Source organism: Sprattus sprattus, assembly GCF_963457725.1.
Source record: "Sprattus sprattus genome assembly, chromosome: 15".
Lineage (NCBI taxonomy): Eukaryota > Metazoa > Chordata > Actinopteri > Clupeiformes > Clupeidae > Sprattus > Sprattus sprattus.
In genome coordinates, this window is record NC_137913.1 from 16,195,339 (window position 1) to 16,214,626 (window position 19,288).

The window sequence follows — 19,288 nt, forward strand, 5'->3', positions numbered from 1 at the left end:
TATCAATAAATTAAACACGCAAATGAACACAGGCTGGATGTGCAGACAGCCCAAATAAGAATTCTGTTTTGATAAAAAAAAAAAAAAGTGACAGGAGAACCCAGCAATGGTCACGAACAAGTTAAACTTAAGTAGCACAGTTAGAGTTTGGAAATGGAAGATCCAAAGCCACAAGTACTGATAAAATGCTTTTCATTCTTATATCAATAGCAATGATGATAGCAATAATACATTAGCACAGTCTTGTACACAGTAATCTTTTGACTGGTAAATCCATACCAGGCCTGTTTGTGGATAGCATTTCCCTAAAGCACACAGACAATCTGCCTCACACACCAGGCACATGCAGGAAGCAAAATAACCAGCCTATCAGGGACAATTTTTAATGCTTTTTGAACATGATAGCAGTCCCATTTTCTTTACGTGCCACATTCACATAAAGCATATGAACCAGGTTTAACATGATCCTCAGCTTTGAATACAAAAATTACTTTTTTTTCGAAATAGATTATTTTGTTAATGCACAAGCCAAATGAAAGGCATCCTTTGTCCTTTGATAGTCGTTCATTCATAATGTCTGCTTTGCGATGTAAATGGTTCGTTGGTAAGCTTTAATTAAGACAAAAGATATTTTCGAGAGGCAGGTTTGTGAGTGGAGGTCAGGTATGAGAAAGCGGTATGGCTTTGTTGCACTTTGAGCAGATGAGCTGGAGGGTCCGTCTGGTGTGGTCCCGACACACTGAGCTCAGTGTCAGGCTGATGGGCAGATCTGTTTGTAGAACTCCAGGAGTCTGGAGTCCCCAGCAGCGGTGGCCTGTTCCGCCAGTTTCTAAAGAGGGGAAAAAAGTATGTAAGCATATAATGGATTCTAGAGGCAGAAAATCAACATTGAATTTTGGTTAATGACAGACAGCTTCCTCACATCCATGAGCTCCAGGTCATCTTTGGCTTGGAGATGGCGGAGAAGATACCAACGCGCAACAGAGGACACAGTTTCAGGTTGGTCAGGCAATGCGTAATAAACAAGCCTCTCCAGGAGGCGACGGGTTTCTCTGCAAAGGGAAAAAATAAACACGCACACCCACACTGAAGTTATTTTGAGAATAGCTTAACATCAGTTTTAGATTAATTGTAACCTGTTTGCAGAACAAAAAGTACAGCCTAACATAAATTATCTTAAGCTAAGCCTCCTTCTAAATGGCCATCTAAATATATATAAAACAATGAATAAATGAAAATGGAGCTGCTCACACCTGGCCTCCATCTTGGTGGAGAACTGGAGCAGGGCCTGGAGCAGAAGGGCAACAGGAGAAGGATCCAGTTTCCGGGCCTCCGTGGTGGCTTCTAGGACCAGGTTCTTCCAGTCACTTCCTGGAACTTTGGCCTGGACATTGACATGGTCAGATATGAGTCTCTGTTCTCCCACGCTTTCTTTTGTTTACCCCACCTCTTTATTTAACTCAGGCTTAGTTTGTAGGACACCAGTTTCCTTTCCTCCATGCCACCCAAACCTTTTGACCTTTTTTACAGACAGAAAAAACCTGTAAACCCTCCCTACATCTTCTAATGAATCAATTACTTTGAGAGTTTAGCATCAGCAAATTAGATTTAACTCATTTAATGCAACTATAAGGTTGTATACACTTCACGTCTTTCTTACCATACAGGCGGTCAGGGCGAGGAGCGCCAGCCTCAACAGGCTACCCATCTTCCCACTGTAGTGACCCAGCTGAGAGGCCAGCTGAAGGCTCTGCCTGTATGCCACAGAGGCCTGGGCCAGCAGGCCCTGAGAGAAATACAACCCTGCCAACCACTGGAAGGGAGACATGGAGGGGAGGAGAGATAGGGAGAGAGAGAGAGGATGAGGAAAAGATCACAAAGTCACATCCCCATATTCTTAGCAACCTGTTAGCACAGTCACTAAGACTTAGCAAACTCGACAAAAGTCTATGAAGAGTCATGTTGTCATAGAAATAAATTGCACCTATCTGGAGCTTTCATTTCAAGGTCACATATACACAGAAATGAGAATAACTTTAACTCAGTGAGATCTGGGTTTTCAGAGTGTTAGGGTAACTCACATGCCAGGCAGACACTGAGTTGGGGTTTGCCATCACGGCTGCAGAGAGCTGGTCCAGCACGGCCACAGGCAGCGTGATTCCAGGCTGCTCCAGCAGGAGGCGCTCACACTGCAGCTGTCGCAGTTGGAGCATCACTGCAGGGTGGTCAGGGGACACACTCAGGACCTGAGGGATGAAACATGAGGAAGAAAAAGATTACTCCCAGTATGTGAGAAGATTTGCGTTTATATATATATATACACACAGTCTATGCTTTGTGGGAACAAAGTCAAATTTTCACAATGGTATGATTTCATTAACACAGATTGCAATGGAAGTACTTGAAAGCCTTTATGCGTTTTCAACATTCCTTCAGATTTTCCCAATTACTATAACAAACAAAAGACTCAAAGTTTACCAAGCAGCCATTTTGTCAAGCTAAGCTGACAAAGCCAAGTATATTGGAGGAGAACAGTAGCAGTAGTACCTGAGTGCACAGAGGTTCCGCCTGGTCGTAGAGTGCGGCCTGTCTGAGGCCGGAGAGAGCCTGCTGCAGGGCCCAGCCCTCTACAGCTTGGGCCAGGGGCCGCTCCTCAGCAGATGCTGCCTGAGCTGAGACACAGTAGAGTAAACACCGCATTATACACGTAAAAGTGTGCAAACACACACATACATATACTCAATGACCTCCATGTAGTGAGCCACACAGGGCTCGGGCCAAGAGAGAAGCAAATGTGTGAGCTTTGCTCCTTTTCTCAGGAGGTCATAACCTGGTAAAAAAAAAAAAAAGCACACAGAACTGCATTCAAAACGCAAATGCATCCGCTTACTTATTTACTAACTGCATTTGTATTTATGGTTGTTGTTTCCTGGACAAAGGTAGCAATACACTGTGCATAAACACCAACCAACATTCACACAATACATACACTGTGCACAATCCTTAATCTATTTTAGACAAAGAGCTTTGTACAAACACACAGGCCCACACAAAACAAATAGCACTAACCTTTCTCAGCAATGGCGGCCACCAGAGGGCGCTCTAGACCCTGTCTGAGAGGGGCAGAACCAGACAGAGCACAGGCAGTATTCTCGGTATAGCAAGCAGCCATTACCCCGGCCCATGCTGCCACGTCATCTAAAGGAAGGAGAAAGGAAAGGAGGGAAAGAAAGAGTGAAAGAAATAAAGAGTGTGTGAGAGGGAGAGAGAGAGATGAGCAGACAAACAGATAGCATGTGTATGTCTGCATCTACAGTCAGAAGGTTTGGCACTGTAGGTCTGAAAGGTGGTAGTTGCTCATTTTTGAAGAACAGGCTCTCGTGAGTGGGCCAGGCCATTGCGTCTTACCTGGACACAACAGTACAGCTCTCTGCATGGTCTTCAGGGCATTCCTGGTCAGGTCTTCACCTGCGTGTTGGCCTGCGGCCAGCTGATTCAGACCACTAAACAATAGCGCCCTCTACAGACCAAAACAAGTTACTGTCAGCCCACCAATACACACTTTCATGGTTCTCAATTCACAATTACAGTTTGTGCAACACAAATGAAACTGCTAAATGAGAACACAAAATATTGACACATGACAATGTTCATTATTTAAGTTCATCTGTTGATGATTGAGTTTAAACATGTCATTTTAATGTTATGAATTAGTGAATAGACAGTCAACTCACCTTCCCTTGGGTCATACTGGAGAGACTCGCCACGCTTCCAGCTACAGCACCACCCTGAGAAACGAGGCAAACACAAACATACACTTACCCACACATACACAAACTACTGGCCCACATAATCCACACACTCTCTTTGCAAACGAGATTCCTTTAGCCTGTCATGCATATTCAAAAGATCCAGAGGGCCAACCATTTTGTCCTGAGGTTATGCACAGTGTGCATTTGTCTATCAAACTAAATAAAAACAGAACTGAAACAATCAGACACTCACTTTGGCTTTTCTGGAGTCGTACTGTGGCACCAGGCGGGAGAGAAAAGCCCAGAGGGAGGCGTTTCCTGGGTGACTAGAAGAGAGAAGAGAACTCAGACACATCATAGCAAATACATAAGAAATACAGTGGATCCCTGTATCAGCTGATTCGGTAACTTTGGTTTCAGTTATCCGCTGTTAACCGCTGGCTGCCTGAAAATATCCATGGAAGTGTTTCAGATATGTATCAGATATGTACTGTACTGATAGCAACTTGCACACTGTGTGAGAGTTTGTGCACAGTGTGCGAGTGTGTGTGTGTGTGTGTGTGTGTGTGTCTGTGCACATGTATGTGTGTGTGTGTCTGTGTCGTACCTGTGCACAGCCCTGGCAGCCTCTCTGGGCACAGCGCTGTAGTGACCCTGCAGTGCCAGCAGGGCACATGTGAGGAGGCAGCGCTGCTCCATGGCGACCCCTGGCCCCACGCTCAGCTTCAGCAGCTCAGAGAGCGCAGCGGTGGCCAGTGTACCGTCACTGTGCACCAAGCCCAGAGCACACAGGCACAGCAGGCTCTCCGATATGGGCTCCTTCAGTAGGGAACTGGACACACACACACAAACATACAAAAACATCAAACAGAAACATTAAAGCATATACACACACTCATACAAACCCATTAATACACACACACACACACACACACACACACACACATACACATCACACAATCACAGAGAAGTGCCCAAAACCAATCTGTGTGATCAGGGTCCCTCTGGGACAAGGCAGGTCACAGTGCATGAACGGTCGGTCTGTCAGTGAGAGTGTGCTCACCACTTGAAGAGCAGAGTCTTGGCCGTGTCCATGTTGCCCAGTCTGTGCTGCAGCAGAGCCAGTGCTGTGAGGATGTAGGCTCTCTCCCTCTCATCGGAGGTCACGGCCAGCGCCTTCTCATAGGCTAAACACAAGACATTAACATCAACTACAGACAAAAGCCAACATTTCCTGGCCATAACAACAAGAAAAAAAATTCCCCAATGTCAGCCCTTACAGGCCAAGAAGTACGGCCCATCATGGCTGGAAATGAAACTATCAGTATGACAGTGGGACACTCACAGCTGAGGCTTTCCTGCAGGAGGCCTGCTCTGAAGTAGGCCAAGGCCAGACCGGTCAGGTCCTGCAGCTCCTCCAGTGGAGTGGAGGAGTACACGCGCACAGCCTCCTCCCACTGGCCTGTGTCACTGTGGGGAGATACGTACATTATCGACAGCACTGGTGGGCATGCTCGAGTGTCATCCTCCTTGTGTGGTTAGGCAGCAGTCTGTATGGTAAGGGAAATCGAGGATGGAGCTTGACTATAAACAAAAAGCTGTGCCAAGGAGAGAAAGAGAGAAGTTACCAGAGGGCACGGCCGTAGTTCCTGAGAGCGAAGCTGAGCTCGTCTACAAGAGGAGAGGACTGCAGAAGCTCCACAGCTCTGAAGGTGCAGACAGAAACAGAGGAATAAGGGGAACAAAACATTAAAGACACACTCTGGCCCCTATTTTGAGGATGATAACGGCGATTCTGGGAGGACTGGTTGTGTAAACAGGACTTCCAGGGAGCGTTTCCAGCATGGCAGGAGCACTGGGAGCAGTGTATCTCTGCACAAGGTGACTACCTCCAAGGAGATGGTGGTAACATTTAAATCAAGTATGGTTCAGTCTCTGAACTTTTTGATCGCATCTTGTACATTCTAGTCCAAAATAAATGTTCCAGAACGTAGGCCTACTTGTGATGGGCTATATCAATCTCAATAACAATAAGGCATTGTCATGGAATCTAAGTCAGCAAAACTCTAAACTTTTCAAAACTTATACTTTTACAAGCTCAAGATCTCACAGGCTACCCTGATTACTGAGCTTGAGGAATTCTAACATAATTTGAATTTGAGAGCTAAAGCATGTGAGTGACAGGGTGACAATGTTGAGGCATACCTCCTGTAGGCCACAACGGCCTGCTTCTTGAGTTTAAGGTGTTCATTGAGATACCCCAGCATGACAAAAGCTCTAGGGTCCGTCTGAATCCTCTCTGCAAAAAGATATTAAGAATGCGTTTCTTTCCATTCCTGTAGGTCCCCTGGTGATCAAACACCTCATGTGTCATAGCATAACATTGCTGTGTATGTATGAAACAATGCACAACATTTCATGATTGTTGCTGCACGGTTCCCTTTATATGGCACAGGCTAGAAACACACAAACATGACAATACATCAGATTTTACTGTATCAAAACTTCTATGTGTTCTGTTTCTTTAATCTCTCCATTCGCTTCCTGGTTCTAGAAAGTGTCTCCTAAAACTCTCCATGGAGGATGAAGCCCACACCTGTGTACTTGCAGAGGGCCACCTGTGCAGCAGAGGTGGCGTTCATCTGGAGGATGTTGTAGCGGTACAGCTCAGAGTCCCTGTTACTCTTGTCCAGCAGCGTGGAGCACACCCAGCAGGCATAGCCATTCACTCCTTCAGTCTGATATAGATGGATAGATAGATAGATTGATGGATGGATACTTTTTTAATCCAGAGGGAAAGGTAGGTCATTCAGTAGCTTATACACTTATACACTTATGCAACTCACAGACATACATAAATAACCTACACATATGGAGAACAACTACAGGAACATGGGTACAACAACCAAAGGAAATCACTATCCTGCAAATGTGTTGGATGTCTTTCTAACTGGCCTAAACTCAGCCACAGTAAAAATGTAGTCAGTAAATAGGGAATCATGGCACACTAAGAGAACATACATACAGTAAAAGGCTGTAGTGTGCTGTAACTGACCGATCTAAATGTTAGACTGGAAGAATGAAACTATTTTTTTTTCACCAAGGGACATCATAATACAATACAGGGAAGATTAATCTGTGACCAGCTGAGAAAGCATGGTCAAGGACAAGACGAAGCTTCAGAATAGTAGACCATTTCTGCTACTAACGGTTGCATTTACCACAAGTGTTCCAAATATTCCATCTAGAGGTTCAGCTAAACACAGAAATCGAGCCGACACTCACGTGCGTGCTAAGCTCTGTAGTGTGGCGGAACAGGTCCATGGCGTCATAGCTGCCCACCATCTCCGCAATCAGAGCCTGTTAAGAAGAGGCCACACAGCAGTAGCGGTGAGCAGGGACAGAGTCAATGAAAGCAAAGGAGTTTAAGATTACAGATACAAGAAACCTGGCAAACAATCAGTTTCGCTGATGGCGAATTAAGACACGGGCGCAAAAAAAAAGAGCACCTAAATCAATCAGTCAATCACGCTGGTATCAAACAGACAGTCTTCACTCATTCTACACTGAAGATAGAAATGGTCACATTTTAAGATGGTTGAGTACACCGTTGTGTTGGCTGAGCCAGTTAGGGTTAGTGCCAGGAGCTCTGGTAGACAGTTAGTCGGTTTGGTAGTATTACCAAATCTCCTAAAGGAATACATGTAAATGTTACCATACCTGTCCAATCCAACAGTTGACATATAACGGTTCTAGAGACTGGGCAACCTTAAAGGCCTCGTGGGAAAGCTGCAATCAAACCAGGAGTGGCAATTCAGTGAATCAGTGATAGAATTAAAAAAAGAAAGAATTAAAAACCTAAACTTACACGTGCCATACCTCAAGGTTTTCTTTCTTCAGATACAGCACACCCAGGTTGGTCCAGGCTACAACGTTCTACAGAAAGCAAAGATGTTTCAGCACAAACCCAAGAAGATGTCCAATTTCTTTATCGTTCTAAAATACTAAAACATATTTCTTTGCTCTTTACTTACATTTGGTTCGACCTTCACTGATTTAATGAAACAGTGCTGCGCAAGAGCGAAGTTTTCAAGACCTGAAAAGACAAGAGGGGTTCTCAGTCACTGATATCAGACCTAATTAAGCCAATTGCCACCATAAGCACCACCACCCCCTAATTAGGCGCCAGCATACCTGTAACCATGGAAACGACGCCCAAGGCATTCCAGAAGCTGTAATTGGCACTGTCTAGCATCACTGCCTTCTTAATACACTGAATGGTGAGAGAACAACACACATTTACACATGTCAACCTCATTGATAAACAAATGTACCGCTATGGGCCCAAGAGGCCAAACGAGATGAGGGTGAACCTGCAAGACCCTTTAGTACCTGCACGGATTTTTCTAGAAGCATCTGAAGGTCCTGCTCCTGGTTGAGGGAGAGGAGCTTCTGGCACTGGCGGTAGTAGTTGATCCCGAGGTCACACCACAGGCTGGCAGCCTCCGGCATCAGCTTCAGGGCTCTTCCATAGCACCTACAGTTAAAAACGACATGGAGAAGAACACCGTCAGGCACTAATGTTAATCACTAGAGATTTGAAACCACCTTGGATCATCTTTACCAACACGAAGAGAAGGAAACAGTTTGCTCACAACACTACTTTGTGAACAAAAAAGACTCTTTCACAATTGTATACATTTTTAACAACGATTTAAATTCTTTCTCAATTTTAGCTGGTAAAAAACCAAGATCATGATGGAAAGTGGATAGGTGTGTTGAGAATGTGTGCAAGCGTGTGTGAGCGTGTGTAAGCGTGTGTGAGTGTGTGTGAGTGTGTGTGAGCATGTGTGAGGGTGTCTGTGAGCATGTGTGAAAGTGTGTGTGAGTGTCTGTGAGCGTGTGTAAAAATGTGTGTGAGTGTGTGTGAGTCCCACCTCTCGCCCAGTCTCAGCAGGGTCCTCTGGTCCAGGCTATGGTTCTGATCTGGCGGGTTTTCTCCTGACAAGGCTCCTGGAACCAGCACGTGCGCTCTCTCTGGAGCCACGGTACCACTGAGACTGCAGGCATCTCCCAGCAGCTTCCACAGGCACGACAGGTCTGGACGGCGCTGCACACCTCTGGAGGAGGCCCGGGTTGGAGTGGACAAATTCATATCAACATAACAATCAGAAATCTATCATACCTTAATTAAAGTATACTTCCAGTACACTGCATCAGTAAACCTTCTAATTTAGCTATTAGCCAGGCTAATTATTGATTGTAACATGAACAGTGAGATACCTGAACAAGTATTCAATGGCACTTTGAATTAAGTCCACTGCCCTCCCATCTAGGTAGTCTCCCAGTGCACTCCGGGCAAGAGCGAGAGAGCACTCTCCAAGACCTGAGGAGGAATTCAAACTGATTAAGTTTCTTGAACATTTTCATGTGAAGTTGGTGAAATGACTCTTTGGTTTGATAGTCATCTAGCATGCTTTCCTTCAGCTTGCAAATCCTATTTGTTCAGTGACACAAGCAAAATGCAAGACACAAAACACAACACAACACAACACAACACACACACCCATACACACTAACCTTTTAGCGCAGGCACATAGTCCTCTCGCTGAACAATCTTCATGTACTCTCTGGCCGCCTCCTTGAACTTGCCCAGGGTCTGCTTGATGGCGGCCATCTGATAGAGGCTGTAGATGGAGTCGGGCTGCAGCAGGTGGGCCTTGGTGAAGGCCTTGAGCGCGGTGGTGAAGCTGTGGCGGTGGAGGTAGGCCTCGCCCAGACACTCCCAGCACACCCAGTCCAGAGGGTCTGCCCGCAAGGCCGCCTGCAGACTTAAAGAAATGAGAGGAAAAACAGAACTATGAGCACGACTTTGAAAACATGGAGTTGAACAGTCTGCATCAATAACTAAATAATAACAATAGTAACAGTAATATTCTATTTTAATGGGGTATTATGGGACAATAAACAGTGAACAAATACCTAACTTGTCAACAACTCTTAACCAACCCTAGCTATATCCTTGTTATCATTCTAATCATTCCAAATGTAAACCTATATTTATCAATGGTTGTTGACTGTTTGAAAGGGTTTATTTAAATGAAGTTCAATCTCATAATCTTAGCAAGGACTAAACCCATTAAAGAAAATGCACAAAGACAGTCCCCATGGGCCTGTGATCCCAATAAACCAAATAAATCCTATCACATATAACAAGTGAAAGGTGGAGGTCTGTACTCTGTGACTGCTTGCTGGTGCTGGCTAATCTTGAGATGATACAACCCCCTCCTCATCCAGGCCCACTTGGCTGATCCAGGGGTGGCTCTATCAGTCACTGACGTCAAAATGGCCAAGGCAGAATCCTGTCAGAAAAGAAATGACAGGCACGCATGAACACACACATGCATAAATGATGAATAGCATTCAGAAGTCTGACTATTTACTGCTAGGTGGTTATTCCAAGCCACCATCATGCTATGGTGTCAACCATTGTGAAAACTGTGCACTGTCTGTCTTACTCTTAGACTGTCTTGTCTTAGACCTAACCCTTCAAGGATGGAGTAGCTTACATTCACGTGCATGCACACACACACACACACACACACACACACACACACACACACACACACACACACACACACACAGTATTTAAACCCCTGTTTTACATGACATGAGTTTTCAGGTGTATGGCTCTCACCATGTCTCCCTGCTCCATGCTGATGTCCACTGCTGCGGCCCCTGCCTCGCCATCACTGTCATCCAGCTCGAACGCCCGCTTGTAGCATCCCCGCGCTCGGCCCAGGTCTCTGACCACCTCCCGGTAGTAGTGCCCCAGGTGCCGGAATACAGAGCCCAGGTAAGGGTCCAACTTCGCAGCCTGACCCAGAGAATTAAATTAGAGCGCATGAGATGCGACTGTCCACACTGAGGCGCTGTTAAGCTCCCAACATGCAGACCTGTTCAATAAGATTCCTTAATAAGGATAGGATTCATAACAATGCATTCAGCTCTCCTTTTGGTATGGTACTTTCGACATAAATATGATCAAACATCCTTAAGCAAACCCTGGCAGAAAAAAAAATGTTTGGGTGGGGAGTAAGCATCATGTTTTTTCCCCCTGACATGAAAGCAGAAGACAAAGAACATCTGGGGCAAAACAAATATGAGCCATTGAATCCATGGAAGACTAAAAATAAGCAAGCAGTGAGACAACTGTTTCTGAGCCAATGTGGGGGGGGGGGGGGGGATCACATGACAGTTGTTTTCCAATGCCACAGTGAGTAACAAGCTCCAGATTAATTTAGGAGGAAAGGAGGATTCTTCACACAGACCTTGAGGAGGTGTGTCTGTGCTTTACTCCGATCGCGGCGTGCCTCTTCTCCCATGAGCCAATAGAGCTGGCCCAACAGGAAGTAAAGCTCCCCAGACTCTGGCCACAGAGAAAGGGCCTTCTGGAAGCTACAAGGACACCGAAACAAGACAGGTGTTAATGCAAGAGAAACTGCAATGCTTATAGAAAGACTGGTCATTAAAATCCAAAATACCTTCGGAACAAATGTGGGTAAACGTTGTGTATGTGTGTGTGATTCTGTTTTTGTGTGTGTCTGTGTGTGTACATGTATGTGTGTGTGTGTGTGTGTGTGTGTGTGTGTGTGTGTGTGTGTGTGTGTACATGTATGTGTGTGTACATGTATGTGTGTGTGTGTGTGTGTGTGTGTGTGTGTGTGTGTGTGTGTGTGTGTCTATGTGCAAATGTATGTTGAGGCACACCTCTCCTCTGCCTGTTGGAGCTCATCTCGTGCCTGATGTAGGAGTCCCTTCAGAATCATGCCTTGTACAGAGTCAGGGTGGGATGCCTCCAGCTCAGAAGATACCTGCATCAGATACAGAGGATTAGGTGGCTGCCTTATGACCGATGGTATTCACTGGAATATGCTGAGATTGGGAACTCCATTTATATGAGCACTGTGCCAATACTCTATCACCTATACTAAATAGCTTTGTACCTCTAATGCTTGATCGATTAGGCCTTTCTGCAAGTAGATTCTGCCTTTAAAAGATAGCAGGACGGGATCTTTGCTGGAATCACAAATCTGAAAGAAAAAAACAGAGTGGTCATCCATGAGATGCTAACTGACGTCTTATGTGCTTTGAGATATGTGTATGCACGGTCAGTGTTAAACCTGGGTCAGTGTGTCTAGTGCTTCATCACGTGTATTTTCTGCACCAGTCCTCACAAGAGACTCCAACTTCAGCCTCTGCAACTTCTGAATCAACTCTGTGTCGCGGTCTTTACAACAGCGGAGTCCTGGGTTGAGCAACCACACAAAAACACACTTCTTTTAATACTCTATCACATACATGAATAAGACTGACCATTTGGAAATCACACTGTACCTTGAGTGCAGGACTTGGCACTATCTGTATATTTATGCATCTTAAGATGACCCTGGGCCAAGCTATACCAGCCAACCACAGAGGAGGGCATCCGCTTCAATCCTGAAAGAGCACATAGATGGTTTTCAGGGACTTAACAAAATGTGTGGAAAGGCTGGCTGTTAACCTGTGCAAAATGTATGCATTCAAAACAATACAAGTGGAGTGCAGCCTGGCTATGTATACTCCTGGTACAGAAAAGCTCTATACGTGCTCAGGTCTGGAGATTAGGGAAGATGATGACATCCATCAGGTTCAGGCATCATCCCACTTTTGCCCCTCTTTAAATCTGTCTGTACTAGGTCACTGATGCCATGCCCCACACACACTCACCCTGAGACAGGCTCTTGGTGGCGTCTTCATACTTCTTCTCTTCCAGGGCCTTGACTCCCAGGCACAGGAGAGCTGGCCCGCTGCCTGCATCCAGCTCCAGCAAACGCCTGAAGCAGTCTACAGCCTCCTCACTGCACGTTCCTGCCAAAGAGAAATACAGCACAACACCACTCACCAAGATGCGCTTGAGAGATTAAGACATGCACAGGACTAATTTATGCCTATTTGACATGCATAATACACTCATTACAGTAGATTTTTGAAGGAGTGTAATAATGGCCAAAAATAGTTTAGCCATTATTAATATCTGTGAAGCACTTGGAAGAAAGATTAGACTATTTTTCACATTTTCATGAGGAGAGAGCAACAGCTGAAAAATACATCAACATACAGTAAACTCAGCAATTTCTTATAATTGTAGGAAAAACATCTCCAATTTAAGTACTCACCTGACTTAAGGTAATGTGAGCACAGTACGTCCAGGGGAAATGGTTGAGAGGGATAGGCAGACAGCATGGCCTCGCAGACCTCTTTCAGTTTGGCTTCTTCGTGTGGAAGCTGGACGGATAAATGATGCTTTAGAACTCATGATAGCACACATAAGCTATAATAGCAACATTATAAATACTAGGGTGAGTACTAGGCTTCGATAAGAGTAGCTCACTAAGTAGACAGAGGAACAGGCTTGATGATCACCTTCGACAGACATGAGATGAAGTCCATGGAGAGTTTCTTGTGGTCTTCACAAGGAGCAGATTCTGTGAGAGTCATGGCTTTCTCAAAAGCAGTAATGAGCTGAGAGAGAGAGAGAGAGAGAGAGAGGCCAGTCAGTTGAAACTGAGAAGATCTAACCATGCTGAGCGAAGAAGATAACATAACCTTGCATTAACCATGCATTAAGGTTTCCTGTAAACATAGGACTTTGCTGAAATGGAGATCCTGTGCGTTATAGTAAAAACGTGTCATGACTTCAACAAGGTCACGTGCATGCTGGTTTGCTGGTTCCATTCATACACTGAAGCATTTAACAGACAGAGCGTACTCATTCATTTTGGGAAGCACTGACCCTAGGTGTCCTCTTTAAAGAGCATCACTGTTAGTGTGGAAGGATTATTTATGCACTCACGTGCTGCAAGGTCTCGTTGTCCTGCTCCTCCACGCTGTCCTGCAGGACCTGCGTCATCTCCTTCCAGAGCTGCAGCTGCTCAGCCTGCTCCGCCCCACCTTCCTCTTGCAGCTGAATCAGCCTCTGCCACACGCGAGCCACCTGCACACAGCACACATCCATGGCATCAGAACCCAACCAAACAACCAACCAACCAACAGCTGTTGCCACCTGCACACAGCACACACCTATGGCCTCAGAGCCCAACCAACCAACTGATGCTACTGCTGCTGCTTGGGGCAGGAAAAAGGTAATATGGGTTCCAAAAAACATTTTTAAAAAAAGAGGACTTGATTATGAACATTTACTAATTCAACTGTGAAGTACTAGTTCACAAGGATCAAAAGAAGACCCGTAATCCAGATATTTTCTTAAGAGAGATAATATAGCAATAACAGGACAAGAGTCACAGTCGGATCTGATCTGCAAATCTGATTTACAGTTCAGTTGATTTTTAGTGCATACCTGCAAGTAGTCCTTCTCTTGGAGGTGGAGGTCCACCAGCTTCCTGCTTACCTCTTGGCATTTGACTTTGTCTGAACTGTAGGATTAAACAGGTCAAATATTACCATCGCAGAGTAAATCACAGAAAAAATATTGCCGTCACAGAGGAAGTTAGATAAAAATAACATCACAGAAAGTGTCAACAATGACCTAAAAGTTCACCTTTCATACAATGCGATGAGTTTTTGGTATACCACTGGGAGTTCGCTTTTAAAATCAGTCTGGCTGTTCTTCTCATATAGGTTAGCTAATCCCTGAAAAAGAAAACCCTTACATTCAGTCATGCAACTCAAAGCAATTCTTGATTGAAAAAATATGTTATTATCAGATAAATACATAATTGAACCAAAACAAATTATATCATAAGTCATATGTACTTAAACATGGCAGCTAACTAATAAGAGAATGATTATGGTGCCTCCCGATTCAGTTACAAGAGTAAATACCGACCTGCCATGCCAGTAGCTGGTCTGACTCAAGCTCTGTGGCCTTCTTGTACGCCGCCTGGGCCTGGTCTGGCTGTTCCAGCTCCCCAGCGGCCACTCCAATGAACACCCACGCATTGTAGTTGTTCTTCTCAAGCTTCAGAACATTCTGGAAGAATATGCGTATAAAATGTTATTGACTTCATCCCCTGAATATTGTTCATGTATAAAATGTTATCGACTTCATCTACTGAATATTGTTCACACAGTACAGGTAGGCTATACGCTACATGACTGAACCAAGTGCATAGATTATCTTCTAAGCACCACACAATACAAATAAAAAGTGGCAAGAATACACACGCTTAAGCAGCGCACATTTCAGTCTGTGCATCATTCATCATATATGGCCCATGGTGAACTAATCACAGTCTGAAGAAAACAGAAAAACTACGTTGTTTACATAAAGTATAGATGTCTGGACACACCTTGCAATGTTTAAGTGCTTCTTTATATTCTTTGTTTTTGATGGCTTCCCTTGCACTTTTCAGTGCGGCCTTTACCTCTTTGCTGGACATTCTTTCCTGAAAAATAACACAGATGATTGGTCCTATTTAGCTATAAAAGACTGAATTGGTTAGTCTTTTTTTAAATCACTCACAACTTTCATTCAGCGGTTGTTAATCAAAACCAGCTAGACTTCCTTTCAATTTTCCCTTTCATCCTAAACTTTATCATTAGCCTTTCCGTATGACTAATTGTATAACCTATACAGTGGTTAGCTGAATGTACACTTCGAGCATATTTGTGAGCGAGTAAGTCTATATCTAAGAGAATCCAAAACAGTGTCCTGGCACGTCTCTTGAATAAGCTATAGATAGCGAGACGTTTTGACACATAGCAGCAAGTTTCTACATATCTCCAGTGTCAAAAAATTTGAACTTGTGGTCCACTGAATGATGTGATCCACAAACTGACCTCACGCAGTCTGTGGAGACTGGAGCACTGGTGGGGTCTGTTGTACTGTAGCTTCACAGTTTTGACGTGGCTAGCTACACAAATAAAGCATAACTACAAGGCTCACAGTGGAGCATACAATCAAAAACTTGCAGCGTAATTACACAGGAGAAATTGCAGCAGTATGGACTTGTCACAACACAATTTTACATAACTGAGTCAGTCACTTTCACTTAGTAAGATAGATAAGTTCTCACTAGCCCCTGCACTGTTGGCTAGCAGGTAGCTATTCAGCTAACTTAGTTCATCTTACATGAGTAGTCATTCATCTGGATCTGGCAGCGATGTAATTTTAGTCTGTGGGACTAACATTTGCCTCGGCTTATAAAATATAGTGTGTAAATACTTTAGCTGTTACTCACCGGTGCCTTGTGTTGTCAAGGCTATTCGAAAGAGTTAACCAGACACATCACCATCGTCAGTGAAACTACAAAATGTCCCATGATACACCGGTCTGAACTGTAGGCGTAAACAAGGAAATTGTTTTAGCAGTGCATGAAAAATACTGAAAAACAGAGAAGTTGCTATTTGAGGAAAGATGGGTTGAGCTAGTGTGGTCACACAGTGGTGACTTTGTTGGAAATCTTGTGATTTGCCTCATCTGTAGCCCATAGTTTTAGGAGTGAAATGTATCAACTATGCCTATACCTGGTGGTTCTCTTGGTATTTTACCAAATCAGTGTGCAATGTTTGAACCTGAACGTCACATCGAAAATCAGACCTAACATTGTAATGGTGATGTCTGATGCCTTCGTAAGTATGTTTACAAGATTAATCTGTTAAATAGAATCAGCTCATTAAAAAGCTAAACTTTATGTCGTATTTGAAAAACTTGTACTCTTTTGCAGGATGGAAGGTTGACATTTGCCCCTGGCAGAGATGTTGTTCAGTTGCCCTATATTAATTACATGAGGGAATTGGGAACCATATTTTTGAATTCCTACACAAACTCTCCAATATGTTGTCCTTCAAGAGCAGGTGAGACTATTATGGTCATTATCCTCAATGCTATTGTAATGTAAATACTCAAATGTGTGCTTAAGTGTATGACTAGCTATTTGTGTGACCGTGCAGGACTATTTGTCCTTATAGACTGTTGATATTTTCCCAGCTATGTGGAGTGGTCGCTTTGTCCATTTGACTCAGTCATGGAACAATTACAAATGCCTTGATCACAATACAACCACATGGATGGATCAGTTGCAGCAAAGTGGATATCACACGCTCAGTTTAGGAAAATTAGACTTCAAATCAGGAAGTCACTCTGTCAGGTAAGTGTCAGGTGAAAGAGAATAATTATCTTCAGGTGCATACAAACCTTCGTCAGTGGATTTGTTTTCTGATCACAAACCTAGTTGTATCTTTATTCACCAAGTCCTCCCGCCTAGAGTTCTTGATTCATTCATGAGAGTTCTTCTCCTCTCTTACATATGTGATTGACAATGGTATATCGTCCATGACCGCTGAAGTGCATTTTTCTTCATCAGCAATCGGGTGGAGGCCTGGACTCGAGATGCGCACTTCCGTCTGCGTCAGGAGGGTCGACCTGTGGTTGACCTGGTCCATAACTCGTCCACTGTGCGAGTCATGACCAATGACTGGAAGAACACAGACATCGCCTCAGAGTGGATACGCCGCAGCGCTGCACAGTCCCAGCCCTTTGCCCTTTACCTGGGTCTTAATCTGCCACATCCATACAAGACTGAGTCTCTGGGCCCCGACGCTGGTGGCTCCACGTTTCGCACATCAGCCTACTGGCTGAAAAAGGCACTGCAAAGGCATTTCATTCTGCTCTCAACCAGACCAAAGAGTATAATATATTGCCCTGTAAAATAGCAAGTACAAGATATCAGTGTTTAAGTAAGAAGTTGTTTTGTTTTATTTAGTTTACTGTAGTCAGATTAGTGCTTTATGCAATGTTATGAAGGGTCATTATCGAAAAGAGTTGCGGTACCAGGAATGTGTTGATTTGACTGAAAATAACTTTGGTATCATGTTTTCTGACTTTTACCAGGTGTCATATGAACACATCATTGTGCCGAAGTGGCTCCCTTTCTCTGAGATGCACCCAGTAGACTACTACTCCACCTTAACCAAGAACTGCAGTTCAAGTTTCTCACAAGAGGAAATCAGGAACATTAGGGCCTACTACTACGCCATGTGTGCAGAAACAGATAGCATGCTGGGTAAGCAGTACGTCCCTGTATTAAAGCATATTCATCATACTTATTATTACTCTCCAACTTTGTAATATTCATCCCTCTGCAGGTGAAGTGATCTCAGCCCTTCGAGACACAGGGCTACTAAATAGCACAGTTCTCCTCTTCACATCTGACCATGGAGAATTGGCTATGGAACACAGGCAGTTCTACAAAATGTCCATGTTTGAGGGAAGTTCCCATGTTCCTCTGGTCATAATGGGACCAGGAATAAAGTCTGGAGTTCAGCTTAGCCAACCTGTCTCTCTGGTGGATATCTACCCTACAGTTATGGGTGAGCTCTACTGAGGAATTGAATTTACAGGCTGGTGTTCAAAGAATTACTATGAGACCGATGCTGATTTAGAAATCTTTGAAGTGTAAGCTCAACCCCTGCTCTGAGCCTGCTCTGAATTGCGTGGGTGAGTTTAATACCCAGGTGTGTGGCAAGCCATAGTACTTTGTTGGGGTAGACTCTGCTGCAGGAGACTATATTCCTTGATATTATTCAACTGTTAGATTTTGGTACCTGATAAATGTTATGTGCCCTTGACATAAATAAAACGTCATCCTTTTCTTCACAGAGTTGGCTGGTATCCCAAGCCCTGGTGGTCTGAGTGGTTCCTCTCTGATATCCCTTCTGTCTGGGTCCAATGGCTCCAGGCCAAACTGGGTGCTCAGTGAATACCATGGCTGCAATGCCAACGCCTCCACATACATGCTGAGGATGGACCACTGGAAGTACATTGCCTATGCAGATGGCACTAGTGTTCCCCCACAGCTGTTTGGTGAGCTTCTCATACATGTCAGTTAAGGGTAGTTTCAGCTGTAATCTGTGGTAGACCATGGAACCAGCTCCACTAAGATTACAGAGGGGTTAGGTATCAGGGAATGCAAGTCACGTATTGTATGCATCTCCTTAATGGAGATCACTTTTCCTTAAACCATCTTCTAGTTTTTGTAATACTGACTGTCACTATGGAAGGGGATCGTCAGTGTAGATGGTGATCACTTTGGCTAGTCTGATGCTGAGTTCTTCTGTTTTAGATCTTTCTAAGGATAAAGAGGAACTAAACAACCTGGCCTCCTCCTTACCTGAAGTGGTCCAGTATCTAGACTTGCTACTGCACTCTGCAGTGGACTACCCCAGTGTCTCCAAAGAGGTTCACCTCTACAACAAACAAGAGTTCCTTTCATGGAGACAGAGCCTGGGAAGCAACTACACTCAAGTTATTGCCAGTCTGCGCTGGCACCTGGACTGGCAGAGAGATCCTCAGCGCAACGAGAAAGCCATTGATGAATGGCTGATGGGCCTCCAGTGACTTTGTTTTAACTTTTATTTTATGCAGGACAAATGTCTGGATCTCATTTATAATTATATATATTATAATGTATGTTTTGTTTCAGTTCAGTTTCAATTCATTTCAGTTCAATTCAGTTTTATTTATATAGCACCAA

General features: G+C 44.2%; 2 protein-coding genes across 2 annotated transcripts; one reads left to right on the plus strand and one right to left on the minus strand.

The window, feature by feature from the left end:
* Positions 1–212: 212 nt before the first annotated feature.
* Positions 213–16,045, minus strand: skic3 (SKI3 subunit of superkiller complex). The gene is made up of 41 exons (XM_080853095.1): positions 15,995–16,045; positions 15,104–15,199; positions 14,641–14,784; positions 14,353–14,444; positions 14,152–14,227; positions 13,648–13,788; positions 13,218–13,316; positions 12,971–13,079; positions 12,522–12,662; positions 12,150–12,251; positions 11,936–12,060; positions 11,759–11,845; positions 11,523–11,626; positions 11,084–11,210; positions 10,450–10,629; positions 9,990–10,114; positions 9,333–9,583; positions 9,036–9,138; positions 8,690–8,872; positions 8,145–8,289; positions 7,947–8,025; positions 7,787–7,848; positions 7,632–7,688; positions 7,473–7,541; positions 7,038–7,112; positions 6,349–6,490; positions 5,958–6,051; positions 5,381–5,458; positions 5,098–5,222; positions 4,816–4,939; positions 4,360–4,584; positions 4,006–4,078; positions 3,735–3,788; positions 3,409–3,520; positions 3,070–3,198; positions 2,548–2,672; positions 2,082–2,246; positions 1,661–1,813; positions 1,254–1,384; positions 923–1,052; positions 213–829 (listed from the first exon to the last, which is right to left on the minus strand). Exons 2-41 carry the CDS (start codon positions 15,191–15,193, stop codon positions 752–754), a joined length of 4,704 nt encoding a protein of 1,567 aa, XP_080709221.1. The 5' UTR covers positions 15,194–15,199; positions 15,995–16,045; the 3' UTR covers positions 213–751.
* Positions 15,886–19,277, plus strand: arsk (arylsulfatase family, member K; the record flags this gene model as incomplete). Its single annotated transcript, XM_080852604.1, is given in 10 exon segments — positions 15,886–15,889; positions 16,149–16,242; positions 16,244–16,385; positions 16,481–16,610; positions 16,744–16,903; positions 17,120–17,399; positions 17,647–17,818; positions 17,901–18,125; positions 18,415–18,618; positions 18,878–19,277. Coding segments are annotated over 10 exon segments (1,686 nt in total). The 3' UTR covers positions 19,153–19,277.
* Positions 19,278–19,288: the final 11 nt, after the last annotated feature.

Excerpts from the sequence above, each read along its gene's own strand:
- skic3 (XM_080853095.1), bottom strand. The coding sequence starts at position 15,193 with ATGTCCAGCAAAGAGGTAAAGGCCGCACTGAAAAGTGCAAGGGAAGCC. Across the intron at positions 4,940-5,097 it reads CCTGCAGGAAAGCCTCAGCT|CCTATGAGAAGGCGCTGGCC; the intron begins GTGAGTGTCCCA and ends TCTTGTGTTTAG. Across the intron at positions 1,814-2,081 it reads ACTCAGTGTCTGCCTGGCAT|TGGTTGGCAGGGTTGTATTT; the intron begins GTGAGTTACCCT and ends TCTCCCTTCCAG.